Raw genomic sequence first — 21,553 nt, 5'->3', positions numbered from 1 at the left:
CCCTTTGGACATCGTTAAGTGGCAGTTGGATTGCCGCAGCCTTTGGAATGAGCCGTCTATAAAAGTTAATCATGCCCAAGAATTGGCGCAGTTTTTTCACAGTTTCCGGGACAGGAAAGCATTTAATCGCATCTATTTTCGCCGTCGTCGGCTTAACCCCGGATGCACTGACACAGTAGCCTAAGAAAGACACTTCCGTCCTACCTAGCACGCATTTGGCGGGATTTACCAGCACTCCGTACTCCCGCAAACGCGCAAATAGCTCACGTAGATGGCGCTCGTGCTCTTCAACGTCCATCGAGGCGACTAAAATGTCGTCTAAATAGGCGTACGAGTGGTCCAAACCCCTTAACACCTCATCGATGAACCTTTGAAATGTTTGGGCTGCATTTCTCAGGCCGAACGGCATGCACGGGAATTCAAAGAGTCCGAATGGCGTGATGATTGCCGTTTTTGAAATGTCGTCGGGGCACACAGGTATTTGGTGGTACGCGCGTACGAGGTCAATACGCGAAAATACAGTCTTACCGGCCAGATTGTGCGCAAAATCGGCGATATGAGGCACCGGGTATCGGTCGGGAATGGTCCGCGCGTTGAGACCGCGATAATCCCCGCAGGGACGCCACTCGCCATCCTTCTTGGGCACCAGATGCAGAGCCGAGGCCCAACAACTGTCCGACCGTCGGACCGTACCGCTGCGTAGCATCTCGTCGAACTCCTTCTTGGCGATGGCGAGCTTATCTGGTGCTAGTCGCCGGGCTTGCAGGCGACGGGGGGTCCGGACGTCACCTTGATGTGATGCATGGTCGTGTGCCGGGGCACCCTCGGTGTGCCAGCTGGGCGAGTGATCTCTGAGAATTCGGTCAGAATCTCATGGAATCGAGATGATTCGATTACAGTCTCCACCTGCGGGACCGAACACGGCACAATGCGACCGCCCGTGCCCAACGACGTTATCCCATCCGTTATTCGCTGCCGGCGGACGTCCACTAATAGGCTGTAAAAGGACAGAAAGTCCACGCCAATGATGGGCCTATCGACATCCGCCACGACGAAGCGCCAACGGAAGTCCCGCTTTAGGCCTAAATTCAAGGCTGTCTATCCACCCGTAGGTCTTTATCACCGTCCCGTTCGCGGCAAATAGCTGGTAGGTAGAAAGTGGCTGTCGTCCCTTCACCAGCGTACGCGGGTAAACGCAAAGATCGGAACCGGTGTCGACCAGGAATTCTGTCTTCGTCACCGAGTCCACAACATACAGGCGGCGAGGCTGGGGGCAGCGGGCGTCGGCCGCAATTACGCCCTGCCCTCGTGGTTTTCCGACTTATAGGCGCACGGGGAACGGCACTTAGTCGCGCGAGCACCAAAAGTAACATGATACCAGCACCACCTTGCATCTGGGGGCGCGGAAGGGCTGCGGGCACGCCGCTGTCGGCTTTTGGAACGTTTCCGTCCGCGAAAATCTGGACAAGAAGCAGTCAACGCGGCTACCTGTTGTGTAAGGGCCGCTATCTGACTTCGAAGTTCCTCCACTTCGGAATGCGGCGTGACACTGGCGACTTGCGGGGGGCGCGGCACCTCGTGCACCTTGTCGGCTAGTTTCGACAAGCTTTCCAGTTCCAGCGAGTCTTGTGAGGCCAGGATGGACTGTGTGTGGGATGGCAAGCGATTCATCCACAGCGTCTTCAGAAAGTCGTCTGGCACGGCAACGCCAGCCAACGTCCGTAGATGGCGCAAGAACTGGGATGGCTTCCGGTCCCCCAACTCCTCGTGCTCGAGGAGTTGACGTATTTTCTGCGCCTGCGAGACGGAGAGTCGTTGGATTAATTCCTCCTTGATCTTCTGGTATGGGTCTGCCCTGGGGGGATTCACAATAATGTCCTCCACTTCCAGCGCGTGGCGATTGTCTAACTGGGCGACCACGTGGGAATACTTCGTCGCCTCACTCGTTATTCCCGCTAGCGAGAACTGAACTTCCAGCTGCGAAAACCATAGAGCCGGCTTTTCTGGCCAAAAAGGTGGAACTCGCATCGTCACTCTGTTTACGATTGACTCCTCCGACCCGTTGCTTGGAGGCGGCATTTTGCACCACGTGGCGCTTCAAGTCACAGAACGAAAAAAAATGCAAACCTTAGCTCACGCGTGATCACGTCGGGGTCACCAATGAAGGGGTATCCTTCTACGCTAGTGGACGTTAGGAAAAATTACACTCGAGCGTTAAACTCAACGGGTTTATTATCGAAACGGATTTACAGAGGGCGATCGTACAGCTTGCTTCTTCATTCGCGGCAGACTGACTCTCCCGCCCGACGTCCACCTTTCTCCGTCGTAGCGACGCCGTGTCCCCCTGGTGGTACTTTCCGGAACTTGGAACAAATAAGTTCCACCGTGCGTTCCGTCTGCTCTCCTTGCGCCGCCACAGGTTGTTTCTGGATACTACGATTGTGACACTAGAACACACTTTACATTCGTACCAAGCCGGTTTCCGTGGTCTGTCGGTAAAAAAATATGCTCTTTGACTGTATAAACTGTACGAGCATTGAAATATCTCACAATTAACAATTGGTGGATATTCGCAATTAACTTTTGTACAACTACCAATGTCTTAATTCAGCAATTCATTTCGCAGTATCGCAAAAACATCTGCTCCGTTCCTTAATGTTCTCCTGTGAATCCAATTCCTCGTCCAGATTTCCCTGTTTCGTTTCCGGTATTGGAAACTTGAGGCAATTAACACTGCCACATAAATGGAAAGCTGTTTCCTCGTCGGAACTATGGGTGGAGTATCAAACATGGCGGATGCAGAATGGTCGTTGCCATGGAAGCGTAAACAGTGACGTCATCCGAAAACAAAAGCGCATGCGCATAAATTAATAGATCAGAGGAACTTTGGATCGTGTGTAAAAGAATTCATCCGAGACATAGCCCCAAGTGTCAATGGTTTGTATAAAAAGTATCGGGAAAAGTTTCGGAACATAGACTTATTTCAGATATTGTTACAATTTCTCAAAATTCTTCAAAGTGCATCCCTTGACCGTCGGCACACTTTTGCCAGCGGGTTTTTCACGACTATAAGGATCCCTGGTAGGCGGATTCTGGAAGGTACTTAATGTTACGCGTGCAATCTTCTTTGACGGTACTTAGGGTCCTTTTAAGGAGGATTTCACTTTTGAGAATAGGAAATAGTCTGCTGGTGCCAAGTCGAGGGGCTGTAAGGGGGTTGGGGGATCGTCGCGATGTCGTTTCATTAGATATTCATAAGCAGACGCTCGACTCTTCTCTTGGTCGTCCGTTGTAAGATCTTTGGGACGAGTTTGGCGCAACTCTTTCGCATCGCCAAATTTTCAGCGATAATGGTGTGCGAACTTATCAATGCCAATTCGATCTGCAATCATGTTCACATTTCACCGACGGTCCCGAATTCAGCACTTTACGCGCACCGATTATTACCGATACTTTTTATTCAAACCTTGTATTGAACATCCTGATTTTAGTAACTGAAAAAAGTATTTCGTAAAACGACCTTCGAGAGTCTCCCAGGGAGTGGGAAGTATTAAATTCTTTGGGTGATTCCTATGAGAGATTTAGTACACACACACTATGAAGTCACCTATCCATCTTGGGTGATTGAGAGTCTTCAGGCCTTTCGTTGCCTTAGCAGCCAACCAACCCTTTGTGTGCTTGTCCGACACGATTCTCGGAGATAAAGGGTCGCTCGATGTTCCAGCTAAGTTCGAGCTTAAGCATTCTCTCGGATTCGAGTGGGCGGAGGCTGGAGGCGGGGTTGGGGGGAAGGAAGGGATGGGAAGGTGATTTCGGGATGGGCCGTGAAGTGGTGCATCCTCACTCTTATACACCCCATCGAGCACGTGAACCCGCGGCGTTGCCAGAGTTACCGACCGCCCTGGCCCAACTCGGGACTCCGCCCCGACAAGGGGATATCTCTCCTCCCCTTTGCGGCTAATTTAGGTTTTTATTTATTCCCCAAACTTTAAAAACAACCGGTAATAATCTTTTGAATCGAGTGAAGAAAAAGAAGCATTCAGTGCTTGAGGGGAGATATTCATGAGACCACAGTTATTAACACACGAAGGCTAGATTGATAGATGAGGGTAGAGCTCACCTAGTACTAAGTCCAATAGCAAGTGAAATTCACACATCAACAGGGTAAAAAGGGGGCCAGTTACTTCTTATCTTTGCCACTTTAGGTTTCCTAGGAAGATCTGGTACACGTAAAAAAGTCACATCATTTGAGTGAAGCTGAAGGTGCCCGAGGCATGCCCGACAATCGAACCTGGACCATTGAACCTCCTGTTCATACCTTAACGGACTTCTCAGTGGGCCACCACGTCTGTTGTTCTTTAGTCCTCACATGATGTAGCCTTTCCATTTTTTTGAAAGGGAACTAACTCTGATCTGTTGAAATCTTATGCCCAAATTCCTTCCTCATAAATGTTGCGAATTAGTCTATAAAGACTCTTCCTTCTGCGCGCGCACACACACATTTTTTCCATTCTACCATATTTATTTCTTTTCTGAACCAAGAACAGTACGCGAGAGCTGTAGCATTAGTCCCTCCCTCATCCGGTGTCGCCCTAACCTATGCACCTATGTAGATTTCAATTGGCCTACGGATGGATACATAATGGCAATTCGGTTCTTTCTGTGCTATTGGAAAGAACGAACCACTGGAATGAACCGATTCACACGAATCGACTCATTGAAATGAATCGGAATTCCCACCCAATAATTTTTCTTCGCTTCGTATCCTGCTTCTGTTTCTTCTCTCCACACTCTTCGCTTCGCCGAATCGCTTCAGGACAAACGACGCTCGTATTGCGGATTCACATCGGATCTCCTCCCCCCTTGAAAAATTTCTTTTTTTTCTTCTTCAACATTCTCCGATCGAAGTCTTCTCGTCCTTTTTTTGCATATATATTTCTTTTTGCAACCCAGAGCCTCCTTCCGCGAATCGATTCGATTCGGACGCGTTCCGGTTCGGTTCGAGGGGAAAAACGGAACGAAGTAATGACGCACTCGTAAGGGGGGATGGACGTAGGGAGGAATACTATCTGCGGAGAGATGGCGCGCCTAAACCACTGCCACCTGCTTCGGAGAAATGGATGCTTCACGGTATACATCTGGATCCGTCCTCCTTCAATTCTTTTTTTGCAATATTCTGAGCTAAGGAATTCGATTCATATTTGTTCGATTGCATCTCATCTTTCTCTTGTTTTTTTTTGTTCCCCCTCGCCGCGATCTGTTCGAGAGAGACGCTGCTGTTGAGAAATCTGGTTGTGGTAATGTTTCTTTTTTTTGTTGCATCTTGCTTAAAACATTCCCCCCGTTTGTTTCATCATTTGAAGCGGTTTCCACCTCCCCCACCCCCCAATCCCTCCACGTGAAGAGACCGATCAGATAATGTCATCGTTTATGTCCTGTTGAGAATATGGCGACGATTAAAATCTTCGAATATTTCTTCAGCTCCCTTCTCTATTCCTGGGTGTGTATCCTAGCATTTCTTCAAATCTAATGCCAGGGGAATTATCTCAACTCCACATGATTGGTGGAGATTATTTTAAACTGTTTGGTTAAAAAAACATGCGGATCCTTGAACGGATGCATTCCTTCTTCGTCCAGTTCGTTATCGTCACATATACAGGTAAAAAGGTGAACACGCCAAACATTTGGTCATATTAAACTATTTTTTTGCATTTGTGCCAGTTTTACGTGTGCGAAATAACCTTCCGATTGTGCTTGCAGCGTTTACCACGTGTAAACCTGTATATTATCAGCCAAGACTTCAAAAACAACGTCTGAAAGAAGTGGTCGGTGAAAATACATTACGCTAACTTCACCGCGCAAAGGTGACTTTAAGAATTTATATTCCGATCTCTCTACTGATCGTGTTTGTTGCGGTGAACCTTTTGATCGCGGGGGAAAATAAGTCCTTGTATCCTTTATTTCGTCAGTCAATTTCCATTATTTTCTCGTTTTAGTGTAGCCCTCACTCAATGTAACGCGGAACTTGAATTATTCCCACTGTTCTAGTATTAAACTCATGAGAGGTTAGACGATCCAGTGGATTCATACTTCAGCGACTTCCATTCCAGTAATTCCCGTTATCGTATGGCGCTTTTTATGGCTTCATAATGATATTTCGCCGAACAGGAGCTTATTGCACGACTGCCTAAGATGGGAGGGTAATTTTTCTTCAGGGTTCAAATATGCAAAATTTTTCATTCCAACATAGCATCATAACGGCTGAACTGATTTGGTTATTGGGGTATCGTTGGAATCATTAAAATATCCCGAGTACCTTAGATAATATTATTATTATTGGTAATTGACCGTTTAGGGTAGGATATGTATGGACACGAACACTAAAGTTGCACTTTCCAACTCCGTCTAAAAGGGTGAAACCAGACTCGTAGACACGACAATAAGCCCCTCTTTAATCCTGCATACTTCCTTCTTCCCTTCATTCCATCTAAAATGCACATTCTATCCCACCTCTTCCTCGCTTGCCTAACGTTCTAGTCATATACGGATACCAAAGTCTTCAACATCCCATTGCCAATTTAAATTTTCCGCAACTCTCTTTCTTCTCCCTCCTTTGGATTTCTCCCAACAATCCCCTCTCTCACCATATCCAGCACTTCCTCATTTGATTCTCATTCTGCCCATTTCACCTACTCCATACTTCTTCTCATCCTAATTCCAAAAGCCTCCAATGTACGCATATCATCCTGCTTCAACGACCATGTTTCCGCGCCGCACATGGCCACGCACTGTCAGTTTTCCCTCATCTTTTCTTAACATCCCTGTTGATCTCATCCTTCATCTCATCCTTGCTCAGAGTCTCTGTCATCAATTTCCTCCTCCTTGTGACGGCTTCTTTATCTAACGCAATACTTCCTCTGATGCTTCTACTACTTTGACAGTTCTGAGCACCCTCAGCTCGACCCAAGCAGTGTTTTTCGGGTACCAGATCTTCCTGGTACATACATATGTGTGTGTGTATATATGTATATCGTTGGACTAATGACCGGAGGGTCCCGGGTTCGATTCCCGGGCAAGGCACTCTGGGCACTTGCAGCTCCACCCAAGCTACAGGGTTCGTCCGGAAAATAAGTGTACTGACTCCTGGGCTGGGCGCGCCGCTCCAGGCGCGCCCAGCACCGCTCTGACGGGCTGCGATTGGAGGGGGGTATGTTGGCAAGCGACGCTGAAAAAGGCAGTCGGCTCTGAGCTGTGGTATAGTGAGGAGCTCTGTTAACGCGAACCTCCACGCTCGACCCACGTCACGGAACGCGATGCCGAAGTTTTTGGAGCAGCGTTATTCCATCAAATTTGCGGTAAAGCTTGGGAAATCGTCTACCGAAACTGTCGGTATGATTAGTCGGTATGATTAATCAGGCTTACGGGGAGTCAGCCATGTCCAGAAACATGATATTTCGGTGGCACAAGATGTTCGTGGAGGGCAGAGAAGAGGTCGACGACGAGTCTTCGAGAGGTTCCCGATGATGCCTTCGCGGGAGCGTTCCAGGAATGGGAACGCCGCTGGAACACGTGTATCGACTCACAAGGGTCCTATTTTGAGGAATATTAGCTTAAGATATGTAAAAGTGTAATAAATTTTTTTTCCTGAGCTCAGTCCACTTATTTTCCGGACGAACCCTGTATGTGATTTTTCGGGTACCAGGTCTTACTGGGAGGCCATAACCGGCACAGGGAAAGGAACCGGCCCCCCTACCCTGATGTGTGAATATCACACGCCATCGGGCTTAGTACTGGGTGAACTCTACCATCACCTACAAAACCGACCTTCGGGTTGATAACTGTGTTTATGGTTAGAAATATAAATGTATATTCATTTATTTATTTGCTGGATAACCCCTATTTTTTTAAATATAACTAGCTCTACTTTCCCGTCGTTTTCACGGATTGTTCATTATCATTTTTTTATAAATACTATGCCTAAATTGACAGGTAAATACCGAAACGGAAATCTATTGTACAAGTTTCTAGTCTCAGCCGAGATTTGGTGGAATTGGACCCATTAATGGCCAATTAGTAGCTCTTTTTTCCAAGTTAAAATTTTTTTTTTCAGATTTCCGATCAGGTTACGATGCATTCCACCTTCAGATCTTATGAAGATGATCTAAGCGTATCTCATGTAGTTATTAACCTGAAAGCTGTTTCCTTTCTTCAAGATTCAACATTTTTAAAATGCGTAGCTTTGAAGCAGGCATTGATGTGCGATATTTTAGGGAGTTGACCGTCTCGAAATTCCATACCATTTTATTCCTCTTAAGGTCAAATTTTCGATCAGGTTGCGTCCGAATATAAGAAATCAATCGTAGAATTCAAGTTTATCAGTGTTTCTTGCATTAAATAAGGCACTTGAATATTCAAATCAGCGAAGAACAATGTGGTACTTTTGGGGTTTCTCCCTTGTATTAGACACGCATTCTTCCATAGATATTGGAAAGGACGCCCCACTTTGGGTTTCAGAGTTTTTCTGTCGGATTACACGTAAAAACTACCTCTTTGCCAAATTACTGAGTCTTCCACTGGCAAGGCTTAATGTTAGTTGTTGTGTTGTCAATATGTTTACCATTGTCACCTGACATTTGGACATACCGTAAACCGCATCCGTTTGGGAGGGACGTGGCGGGTGAAGCACCCGCCCATCGACAGGATTGCAGTCCCTCTCTCTCATTCATTGCCTCCACCCAAATTGTACTCCGATATGTCCCGATTCGGAGGCATGGGATTCGTTTTCTTTCATTCTCGCGTCGTTTGGTTCTTTTTCCTCTACTCGAACGCGGTCCGCATGCTTCAGTTGCATCGCCAGGCGTTTTTCCTTCGTTTTTTTCCACCGATCAGTCGTTGTTCGGCCCCAATGACGTTTTAAAATTGAAGCACGCCATCGAGGAGGAGGCTGAGTCAATGGGGGTGCGATGGGAGTGGAGAGAGAATGCCTCTATCGAAAACGCCCCTTGATGCCCTCGTGGGGTGTATGTGATTTTGAGTGTGTGTGTGTGTGTGTGTGTGTGTGACACCCCAATGAAACTTCCAGTCCGATACTCATTCATCGCCCACTCTCTCACAGTTTTTCTGCTCGCCTGATCACAAAAAAGAAATCCGAAGTCGATGGGAAAGGATTAGATTGGAACCTACACTGTTGCGTCCTCTGTTTCTCCCAAATTTCGGGATCACCAACCGACCACAGACATGAACCCGAAGTTTGGTTTAGATAGGTGAAGGTGGGGGGGTCACCTAATGCTAAACCCCATCCGTTCCGAGAATTTCAAATTTAACAGGATTATAAGTGGGGCTTTAGTCTTTGAGTTAATATATTCTTGCGCCTGCGTTCGCTGTTTTGTTGCCATTGCGTGTATTGCACGAGGGAAGAAGGAGATATTGAATCCGTCTGTGACGGAGTCTATCAATATATAATTTGGGGCCACAATAATGCCCACCATCTGGGAAAAAAACTCACATACCATGTACCTTTCTAAGACTTTAGCCTTGTCTTCGTGAATGAAGGGGCTGGCTACCTGTCTGATTCCTCAACCATGCCCATGAAGCTTACTCTCTCCTCTTATGGTGATAATACGAGCTCGTAGCTAATCGAAGACCATGGCAGTGTGGGATGGAATAATTACAGAAAGAAGGCTTTAGAGGGTTAACTGCGAGGAAAAATGTTTTGAAAGATGTCAGTTTAAGGATTAGGGAATTTGGGATTTCAAGATAGATTCCCTCCCCCCTCTTGTGAATATTTTGACTCGTGTGCCCAAGGAACGGCGACCTAGTTCTCCCAATGGCAAGGCGGCAACTTCTGGGTACTTCTGAAGACCTGCGCTAAGCCATTCGCCTCGATGACTCCTCGTGTCTTCAGTGCCCACGAATGTATTCCTGATGGATTTCCCTTCTTACGCGCGGGTCGTCGTTGACCCGCTAAACAAGAAATGTAAGAAGAGAAACTGGGGTTTTTAGGAACATTTTTCCCTCGTGTGTGTGTGTGTGTGGACCTAATGCCCTCGGATACCCGACCTAGTTGTCTGGAATATGGACGCGCGAAGGCATGCACTTACGGTGTACGTGCGTCCGCGGTAATGGCTCTTCTTTTCGACGATTCCTCTTTGTGTGCCGCCGTTCAACGCACTCTTGACGGAATCCCTTAATTCGGTGTACCCGCTATCCCAGCAGACCGCGGTTTGGTGGTGACCCAGTGGGGAGGAGCGGGCACATCGTTCGCCTCCACACCGGGCCCATTCATCCGTTCGTTGAAATCACCTCCTCCCATAAGTGTTCTTTTTTCTTTCAACAGTGAAAAAAAATTAACTGTGCCACGCGGAAACCTTCCCAAATTGTCGGGAGAGACTCCCTTAATTTCCTTTTCCCTCTGTATCTCCAAGCCATCTGTTTCCGCAGTTGCTTTCTCCTGTCGGACGCGCTAAATTTCGCCTGGGCTCGTTGCGAGGGTAATGACTGGGAGGAGTGTTCCTCCCGTTGTCCCCTTCGTTTCTAGGGCATCCATTTTTTGCCTTTCTTCCCCTTAATAATATTTTATTGGATTTCTCCGACGGTTAGGTCATCGTCATTGTTGCATTACTGTTTTTCACATGGTTCTTCTTGCATCATACAAGTCTTTTCTTTGGATTTCATCGCCAAATTTCTTTATCGGTTGCAGGAAGACATTAATAAAAATGAAAGCATGACCAGGTAGCAATAAGTTGAACATTTTCGGGAAAATGTCTTATAAAATTAAAAAAAACGTCCACGGAAAAAATTGCTGAAGAAACGACAGAATATTAACCAATCGCAGTCTCAACCCGAAGGTTGGTTTGATACCCGTCCCAGTACTGCGTTTGAGATCCACGCATCAGCAGGGTAATTAGGGGGGAGAGTTCTTTATTCCCTTTGCCACCTGTAGTTTCCCAGAAAGATATGGCACCATTAAAAAGTGACAGAGCATTGGTGAAGAAGCCGAAAGCGCCCAAAAGCCGGACCTTCACGTCAGTAGCACACTCTACTACCACGTCCCTCTCTGCAGAATCATATAATCAAGATAATTTTGACTGATCAAGGACTATAGAAAATTGTAATTTTTTGGTCATTACGTATCGCTTCATCCTTTTTATTCCCAAATCACGCTTCATCTTTGAAAACCGCTGAGAGCATCCATTTGTCTGTGGTTTGTGGAAGAACATGGGTTGGGAAATGTAATTTTCATTCATCCTATTCATCGCTGATTCCTCGAGTGATTTTGGTGCCGTACGATTTGTTGCGTGCAAGAATTTTTCCTTTTTTTTTAAATATTGATGTGTGACACTTGTGACCCAATTTCCTGGATTGGATGAGATTTGGGTCGAATCCGCTCGCAATTTAGCCGTTCCATTGTTTCCCGTCACCCTTAGTGAGAAAATTTCCTCAAACCTCAATCTCAGGGCCGGAATCACCTCTTTTGTTTTCTACATCGACGCGCTTCTATTACGTCCATTTGGTTCTCTTTTGGGCACTCACCTTTATTATGAATCGTCCTGCCCGTGTGTTCATGTAGTTATTTACCCATTTTTCCCCGATATTGGGTTCATTTCTTCACACCCTCAGGTGCACCATTTCCTGACCAAATGTTGTCCCAAGATTGGTTTCTTCTTCCTCTTCATTCTCCTTCTCTTACCATTTTCCTTGGTGGTTTCTTGAAGAAGGAATCGTCTCCAGCTCACCCCCTCCCACCTTAACCTTTTTCATGTCTTCCCATTTTCGTGCCGACGAACCCTTGTAGTGAATGCTCTACGACTTAAAAATAATCCACTCTTGGAAAGCAGAGTGGAAGGAAGGATGTAAGACGGGATTGGAAGTGTGGGCTTTTGGATGACTTGCGGATTAGTTTAGTGCCTTAGACGATTAGTTGTTCATTCTGGAGAATGCGTTTTGTTCCAGAAAAAAGGTAGAATGTTATTAGCATTAAGGAGTACTTCACCGGTCGTGATTTTTTTATCCACGAATCGGAAGACTGATTAATTTAAAATTATAATAGAAAATATCATTCTTCAACTCTTTACTCTTCCTGGCCATCCTTCTACATCTACGTCTACTTAATACCCCGCAGGGGCGAGTGGCGGGGGTGTTAGGGCACCATTCGCAAGAGGTGTAGTTTAACAAGTGGGGTAATTAGAGATAAGTTTAATTACCTGCTGATTAGTTCTTTTACATTTATGTATCCGTTGCATTCATTACATGGAAATGCAGTGTGCAAATGCACATTTGCACTTGAAGGCAACGATGAGAAAAGCTGAGGGAAAGAGTGTTGGAAACACATGGGGAGAGATATGATATGAACAAGGGTAAGAAATATCATTAGTGGATAAATTTGATTCCACATTGCCCTATTCTGCCCTACCACCCTGAGTAGCAACTTAAAAATTCATCGTGAAAATTCTTGAACTTTAAGTAAAGTCATTCACCACAAATAGTCAACATCTTTTCTTTGCCGCAGGAATCTAATTTCACTGTAAGCATAGGGGAAAACAAAATCGGCAACTGACGGAAAAATTACTGACGCAATAATATACATAAGTACCACGCGATCAATGAAAAAGGGCAGTAGCGGGGGGTGCAAGCACCAGGTGGGATGGGTAAAGGATAAGGGAGTGGAAGAGTGATAAAATGGGAAAAGGGAAAGGGACAAGGGAAAAGATAATCTCTATAAAACCCCGAAAATATGTGCAAATCCCATTACATGTAATCGGAAATCTTATTTCCAAGCAAGTTTTTATTTCACAACCTATACTTGTTTAGATGTTATAGGCTATATTACGAAATAGGAGGGAAAAAAATAAACCAAAGCCGCTTACAAAATCACACGTGTTTCAATTTCACTCAGTGAACAATTGTAACAATTAAATAATGTATTCTTGAACCTGAAAAAGTTGTAACTTTTTTTCGTAAATTCAACTTATGGACAAATATTTATCCTTCCAATGCACAACTAAGCTCGTTGCGTCATAACTCAGGTGATTTTTTTCTTTCGTAATTTTTTCTTTCGAGAGTGGGCTCTTAGTTGAGCAGTGGAAATACTCTCTCTTTTAAAAGTGGTGGACGATGGGCTGTTCATCTGCCAGTCTCACGTTTCCCCTCCCGTTTAATTTCTCTCCGTGGACGAGTGGTACTTTCGTGGAGTGGAGGGAAGCAGCATCAGAAGTCTTTTTAAGGACCGCGCGGGGAGTTCGTTTGATCCAATTTCGCTCGGCCTTCGGCGTTTGGCAATCTAAACCCGTGATCGGTGCCTGGCTTCACCCCTCTCTCCCAGCCATCCCCCATCCCCCACCCTTCCGCCTGTTTGTTTAAACTGGCCCCGAACAGTGCCCCCCTCCACCCCCCCCCCCCCTACAGAGATGATGATGCTGCTGGAATCTGCTCGGTCCGCGGGAAATAAAAACCAGCACGGCGCTTCGCTTCCGTTCCTCGTAAACGGCTCGGCCGGTGTTTTAGAGACCAAGGTGGAGCGATACTTTTCGGGAATGCGAACCGAGGGGAAGAACATGACGGCAAAGGGTAAAAATAGGAGGGTTAACGAAATGCGCAGCTAAGAGCGGAGGTGGAGATGGGTGGACCGGAGTTACACCCAATCTTCAGGATCAAAGATAAGTCCGATTATGTTATGACGATTTATTCCACGGTTACGCCCTGAAACCTTTTAATGAATCGTGTAAGCATAAAATAATTAAAAAATTAGAACGTGGCCTTATGGTCGTATTGTTTTCATTTTTTTGCCATTTATGACTTGCTCGGCATGGATTTGGTCATTTGTGGAAAAAATAATATGTATTCTATCATAGATGTACCATTTATGTCTTGCTTCGATCAGGATAATGGTGGACATTCATTAAAGGCTATATATATATATATATATATATATATATATATATTTCTGGTACCAGGTCTTCCTGGGAAACCATAACCGGCACAGGGAAAGGAACTGTCCCCCCAACCCTGATATCTAAATTTCACACGCCGTCGGGCTTAGTACTGGGTGAGCTCGGATTGATTACTGTGTGTGTGTATATATATATACACACACACACATAAACACAAACAGGCACGCACGGAATTTGATCCTTCTTCCGTTGTTATACAGTTTTGTATTTATTTTAAATACTCGTAGTTGTAGCCTCATAAGTATGAAAATACCATAAACAGCATTACAATGATTGACGTTTTTCTGATGCGCTAAAAATTTCATCATTATATTGCGTGAATGATTCTATATATGTCGGGCGTCGTATGTTTTTAAATACAAAATTTACGCGGGAAATTATTTCCCAGTCTTCGCTTGTAAAAAATAGGGCTGTGAGGAATATGCATTTGCATTTACGGTTCTTTTTAAATGAATAGTTGCATAGTACTTAACGGTACTGACTGTAGTCGTAAACCCAGGCTCACGGTACACGTAGACGGAGAAGTCAGTATCAATAGGTGAAAAACCTCTTCGGTATAGCCGAGGACATTATTGAATGGGTTATAAAATTTTCATTAGGTGAAAACCCAATCCCACTGATGATATTCAGTTATTCAAAAGTCCCGTTGAAGCTTCGGGCTCCCAACTCAAGGGAAACGTTTAGACCTGCTCACTATTAGAGGCTTGCCCTATCACGATAATGCTCAATCGAGTCTGGTCCGATTATTCTAGGAAAGAATTGATGAATTACGGGGACGACTTCATCGAACTTGCAGTCTGGGAACTTGGCCCCGAGCGAAATAGACCTGGTTCGTCGGTTACAAGCCGTTTCATGGATGTTGAGGTTGTTGAACGTGAGGAGTCTTATGCGACCTAGACAGCAGCCCAAAGACAGGCGTGCAGTGGTGTTAGGGGTGCAGGTGTGGTGATGGCGTGAGGTATAACTGTTGCTGGAAAGTACGGCGGAAAACAAAGTTGACTGCTAGAAAGTTCCATCTTACTAAGCTTTTTTTAAGCAGCTACGTTTGACCTTAAATACTAACTTACCCTCCCTTGAATCTAAGTAGTACTGAAAATTCAACTTATCATTCAGTAATTTAATTTAAAATAGCCATGTTTCGTCGTAAGTATCGTAAGTAAGTCGCAGTAGTGATTAGCAACCGTCAGCTGACGTTGTTGACGACATTTAGGGGATAGGTGGGCGTGATCTGTGAGTGGTAGGATTTTCAGGGATCGGGGTAGGAAGGGAGGAAAGTGAAACCCGGCGCCGGGGATAATTCTAACTAAGTAGCAAGAGACGCCAAGGGGTGGCATATTTTAGCGTTCCATCCGATTGACGGGACGAATGATTCCACCACCGCTGGTATTCAAACCCTAGCCCTCGGTTTGGAAAGCCAGTCCCTAATTTTCAATTCGGAAATATACACATACTTTCATCCGGAATATCATTTAAATCAAATTTTCATTTTTGACCGAAAGCTCGAATAAATCTACTTGGAAATAAGGATATAAATTCTTTTTAAGCTCCCGTCTTAAAAATGTCGTAATTATTAATTATTATCGGGGTATTTCATTCCAAATTTTACCGCACCGCCTTCAGAGTAATCTAGATGGCATCTAAACGCGTTTTGGGCTCAAATTAATTTAATTATTTCATTCGTATCCCATTTCTTGATCGTCTACCGTTAGATTGGCTTTAGGCACGAAGCTCATTGGATAAATGCCATGGAATTTTTTCTACTTTTCCAATCCTCAATAGAAACCATATAATCATCCTTCTTTCTTTTCTCTAATTTCATCCGCCAGTGTTCTCTGCCCTCTTTCCCCAACACACGCCCTCGTGTTCCTTCTAATCCATTGATTTTACCAGTTCTCTAGTGTAATGTCAAGTCTCGAAGATAGGCTCGTCCCACTTTCCCACAATTTCCTCCTTCTCCGGTCAAAATTATCGCATGGTTTCCATGATTTCTGAATTGTCGTTTTTTTATCCAAATTGCTGACAAGGTATGAGGTAAATTTTCCACCTGTTCTAATTTATTTACCCCGCCTCTTTTTAAGTCTAGGTATGCGTAGTGTTCTGTAAATTTATTTCCAGCGAGTCAATTCTTGCCCAGAGACCGATTGAGTTACGTTTGTTTTTCTCGAAAGACCATTTTTCTTTGCCTTCTAATTGATTACTAAATAATGGATTAGAGGAAGGCATGAATAAGAGAGAGGGAGTTCTTTTGAGTTCTGAGTACGTGAGAGGCACTAACTTGGAAATCATCCATCCGTCGCTGAATCCAATGAGGCTGAATCAATTGTAGAAACGTCAGAATTAGGGCGACCAAACAGATCTAGATGACGGATTAGATCGCAACACGTGAACTTGAATGTATAGGAAGCAGATCGAAGAAATCGATCAAAGGTAAATTTATGTTGCTATTATTTTTTGATTTTTTTTAAAGTACGTCTCTATTGATGTACATTCTTATCATTCCTCTGATTGTTTTCTGAATACAATTGAATGATCTTCTATGAGAAAACTTTCGTATAATTTTTAAAATTATTTTTTGCCAATTATAGCTGCCATACTCATTTCAAGATGAAAAGTGTCTCAAAATGATTGATAACCTAATGAGATTCGTCATCTTGTAATGTATTTTAATCAATGCTACTTATTCCGTTCATTCAGGAATCACGTGGATATGGGGTTTTTGTACATCCTTCGTCGTGTATTTTATCAGTGTGAAAAAAATGACTTTATGTGAACAATTCAAATAACATTTTTTCAAAATTTATTGCTTAATTTAAAATAATTTATTTCCTTCAAACTTGAAAGCTCACCAACGATAGCAGCTAATTTAAGTTAATTCATCCAGCTTTCAATTGCTTTTGATGTATTTGTATTATGGACGTAATGTTAGTGTAGTTTTTATGTAATGATTTAAAACGAAAAGAGATGGAGCTTTTTACGCGTTCTGCCGTTTGTGTACGTTCTCAGTCTGTAAAAAAATATTGCACTTCAATGGTTTGGATATTATTTTTTTATTTACCGTAAAATTTTACAGACTGCATTTTCTTCAAAGCTAGGTTCACACCAATGATTGTTAACTTATGCGATTGGCGGGTCGTTCCGCTTTGTAACTCATTTTAAAATTCTGAAATGTTCTTTAGAATTGGGATGGATGAGGATTTGGAGCCATATCAGTTTTTAAAACTAAATTATCGGTAATTTTTTTTTCACTGTATGGTTTAAATAATTTTTAGCTGACTGAGGAAACACCCTTCTCTAAGGAATTCACTAAAGATTTTAAATTGAAGACTAAAGTGCGCGCCACGTATTGTTAAAGATCAGTTTCACTATCTTACATTGGGAATCGTAATGATGCGGATTTTTATATATTGCTCATTGCCTTTTGTTTTTTATCAAAAGAGTTTGATAAATATTTCAACCCCATAGATGTCTTAAAGATCGTGTTCCGCTATATTTATGGGTATTGATTCTTTTCGATGCAATGGACTCACAAGCGATTGTTAATCGACGGCCTGGCTGCAAACTCATTCTGAGGAATAATTAATATTAGTCACTTTAATAAGGGTCGGCGAGGAGATGGCGAAAGTAAATTTTCAACACGTCCATTCCACCGCGACAGAGTGATAGCCGGGGTGATAAGCGCAGAGAGCGGCGCCGCCCTTAGAAGTAAGAGTAGGGCTGCTGACAGGAGGCCGTCCTTCCTGGGGTTCCGCCCCCACCCGTGAGTAGTCGTTCTCATCCCCCAAAGGTTATCCAAGGTCGACATCGGCCCTCCTCCCTCCCCTGTCGCCTCCGACGGAGAGGAGCATCCCTCCTCCCTCCCACACTCCTTTCTTTGTTCCTTCAGAATGTAAAAAAAACGTTTACTCAAAGGAGGGAAGACATGGGAGAAAGGAACTGTTTGTTGGTTTTCCACCTTCCCTTCTCACCCCTTTTCGAGAGCGCTAAGGGTCCTCCCCTCAGGCCACCCTTTATTTTTTTGTTATCCGAGTGGAGTTCTCCTGTTTCCCTTAAGGCTCCCGTTGTCTCGGGAGCCAGGACATCTCCCCACCGTCGAAGGGCGACGCGGTCATTTAGAACGGTTGGACACTGTCCGACATTCCATTTAACGGAATTTTCCCCTCTCCCACTATCTTCTTTTTTACCTTCTGGCATGTACACCAGAGACCTTTTCCCCCTCCCCCCTTCACCCCTCCCCAATCCCTCGACGGTGTTCCCCTTTGCCTAATAGTCTCCCAACCCCTCTTCCCTTTCCCTTCGCGGCGCTCCCAAAAGGATTGTCTTCGTAGTTGACGATTCCTCTGGCGTTCTTTCGTTCAACAAGAACTCTTGATGGTAGCCCAAAGAGTCGAGGCTGTCGTCTCTGTATTAGGCGGGGTGATGAGCAATAAATATGCATAATTATGTCGCCTTTGTGTGTTACACGCATGGGTTGGTTTTTCTCTCTTGGCCAGCTGTAAGCTCTGGTTGATATTCCAATCCAAGGGTAGCAGTATTTAGATGACGGAAGCCGTTTCTCGACCGTTTCAAGTAAAATTATCTTATTGCAGCAAGCTTTCCACGCCCACAGTATTGTACTTGTGACCGTGTTAGCTAATGGATCCAAACGCTTACCTCATAACTGTATATTTCGTTTTTCAATTCTATGAAAGATGTTCCTAAATCGATTAATACTGGAAAGTGTTAATTATATCAAAATATAAACTCATCGATGAGTATAGAAGAGTGTGAATTTAAGGGAAATTCTACTGACGTATATTCAGAAAATGTAGGACGAGGTTAAGTTAAAAATGAAAGAGCGTCATGGTACGGCTCATCTTGTCATGTTTCGGAGTAATACTTTAATTTGTGGCATTTGACTGCATGATATAGGTGGACACATATCTCGAAAGTTGAATTATTAGAGCTGTGAAGGCCATGATCCCCCACACTTTGGATTTCTGAATCTGTAATACCTATGTTAAAATAGGTGAAATTATATGCTATGTCTTTTGGACGAGTTTAATAATTCAAGAACATATAACTGTAATAATAGCTGTACAGAATCGTGCGTGTAAGCTTTTAATTAATCAATTCATAAATTTTTAACGTTAAAATACGGATGAAATTAAGGTGAACGGATGTCTTGAAAATCACCAAAAATAACTCCTCCAAACATGTGTGCTCTGAAATATGTCAATCAATTTGGGAGTAGGACATGGACATTTGAGAGTAATACTACAGTCGAAGTACGAAAGAGAGTTGAAATGAAAACGTTGCAATTAACAACGAGAAGTACATGCTGATTGAAGATTGATGAAAGGATAGATTGTGGGGCGTTTGCATATGAAACTAATGGTGCCTAGCTGCTTATGCGTTGACGATGATGAGCTCTTTCCTCGGACGAAGGCCATCCACATCCATTCATCAATGTTGAGTGAATACCAGGGCACCGCCAGTGAACGCGGTGATGCTGCTTGCATATAATGCAGCATCGTCGCTGGGGGCCATTCGGCCAACATCAGAGACGGTACGATTGATTAAAAGTACCTGTAGCACGACGGGAAAATTCGAATTATCATAATAGCTCCAGGCTTAATGAGATGGAAGATTTTTAAAGTTTCCTTCTCCGCAATATCTTTTGTTTGCGTGCCAAACGATGATGTTAATAGCAAATCTCACTTGCAACAACCTCAATATGATGAAAGTTATCCATAGTTTTTATTATATAATCCAATTATTATTATTATTATTAGAAGTCTTCACGTCTTTGATGGCTTCAGTAACTGAAAGCATTGTTACATTCCTAAGCCTTGCCAAATACGATATTGAAAGAATACTCTAACTCTAACGTTGTTGAATACTAAACAACTAAGTTGTATCTAAAGAATACAACCCTAACGTTAAATTCTTCAAATTCACATACCACCTGCCTCCAAAAAGAACTGTTATTTTCCTGCATTGACATCGTGGGACCAACATTATCTATTCAATCAGTCGTCAACATTTCGTTTGTAACCCAATAACTAGTAAAATGTGAAATACAGATATTGTTTCAGCTTTAAGCGTGAAACAAGTGTTTAAGCCAATTGCCTACTTTCATCATAGCATATATTTCCTTTTAGATCCCCAATTCGAGCCAATGCACGAAATCAATACTTTCCCCCATGCTCGTACTAATGGAGAAAATATAAAAAAGACGAATTTAGTATGTCTCTATGGAATCCATGGTACCGTGACTTCACGCTGTGTGGTGTGCCCAGTGAACCACCCTTTTTCTCAAGAGCAGTGTTTCTCTCTCTCTCGTTCTCGCAACGTCTTTTATTTCTTCCTTGCTCCCTTCTCTTTCTTCAGGGAAGGACCAGGAAAGAGGGCGAGTGTGTGTGTGGGGGGGGGTAGTTGGGGAAGGAGGGGGCAACTTGTTTGACACGACGGAGGACCGTTAGCCGGTTTCGATTGATTGATCGCCAAGATCGCGATCGCGAGACTCGAACGAGCGCTTGGGACGGTGCAGGGGCGAGCGATTTCACGTGTCCACCCAACCCACTCCATCCCTTCGCCCTTTCTCTCCCCCTCCCCACCCCCCTGCCACCCCCACATGGGGGCATCACTAGCCTGCCGGCACACACCCGACCAGGTCGTCCCCTTCACCGCCTCTCCCCCTTCGAGATATGTATGCGCGATGTGCTTATGCGCGCGCCTGATCTCCTTTGTTTCATCGTCCTATTATTCTCTCGGTCGTGTGCCCTCTCTGGAGGGGCCGTGTGGTTCGAACCATTCTGGAGAGGGCACTCCAGCCCGTGGAGGGAGGCAGGCGGTGGGGTCATGAGGTGAGCGGGACAAATTTGAATGAAACCGTCGACAGCTATTGAATATAAGTATACTCGTGAGTGTGTGGGTGTGTATACATATAATATATATATATATATATATATATATATATATATATATATATATATATATATATATGTATGTGTATATATAAATATATTTATATATATATTTATTATTAAATATATTAAATATTATTAAATTATTAAATTAATTTATTAAATATTATATAAATATATTTATATATATGTATATATATAAATATATTTATATATATATACTATATATATGTACTCATTTACATAGAAATAGATATAAAGAAAAGGGATAGGAACACACACAAAGGACGAACACAGTAGAGGTCGGGAAGGTGGAATCAGGCAAATCACTAGTGTAAAAATATTTCCTAGACCGGGACTTGCACTCCGGATCTTTCCACTTGCCGGGCGGATGCTCTCAACCACTTGAGCTATCCAGGAAAGGTAATTTACACTGAAATCTGCGATGCTTTATGCAACCTTTCTTTCCTATCCTTAATGATGTTGTATTATTGCTAAACTACTATCCTTTCCTCTTGAGTGTTGTCTATTTCTCCTTTGGTGGGTGAAACAGCTCCCTAACGCCATCTCTTGGTCAAAGAATCGGGGCACTTTTTCTAGGCTTATTGTACCGTTTTGTCTTTAAATACCACCAACATAAGATCTTCTAACTTTAATAAGTATATTAATGATTGGGTGATTGTGTGTATTTTATTTTTG

General features: G+C 43.8%; 1 protein-coding gene across 1 annotated transcript; it reads right to left on the bottom strand.

Moving 5' to 3' along the window:
- Positions 1-747: 747 nt before the first annotated feature.
- Positions 748-2,079, bottom strand: LOC139699868 (uncharacterized). The gene is made up of 2 exons (XM_071598294.1): positions 1,379-2,079; positions 748-997 (listed from the first exon to the last, which is right to left on the bottom strand). Exons 1-2 carry the CDS (start codon positions 2,077-2,079, stop codon positions 748-750), a joined length of 951 nt encoding a protein of 316 aa, XP_071454395.1.
- Positions 2,080-21,553: the final 19,474 nt, after the last annotated feature.

This window comes from Hetaerina americana, unplaced genomic scaffold (genome assembly GCF_022747635.1).
Source record: "Hetaerina americana unplaced genomic scaffold, ioHetAmer1.1.p SCAF_95, whole genome shotgun sequence".
Classification (NCBI taxonomy): Eukaryota; Metazoa; Arthropoda; class Insecta; order Odonata; family Calopterygidae; genus Hetaerina; species Hetaerina americana.
This window is presented reverse-complemented; position numbering and strand designations above follow the sequence as displayed.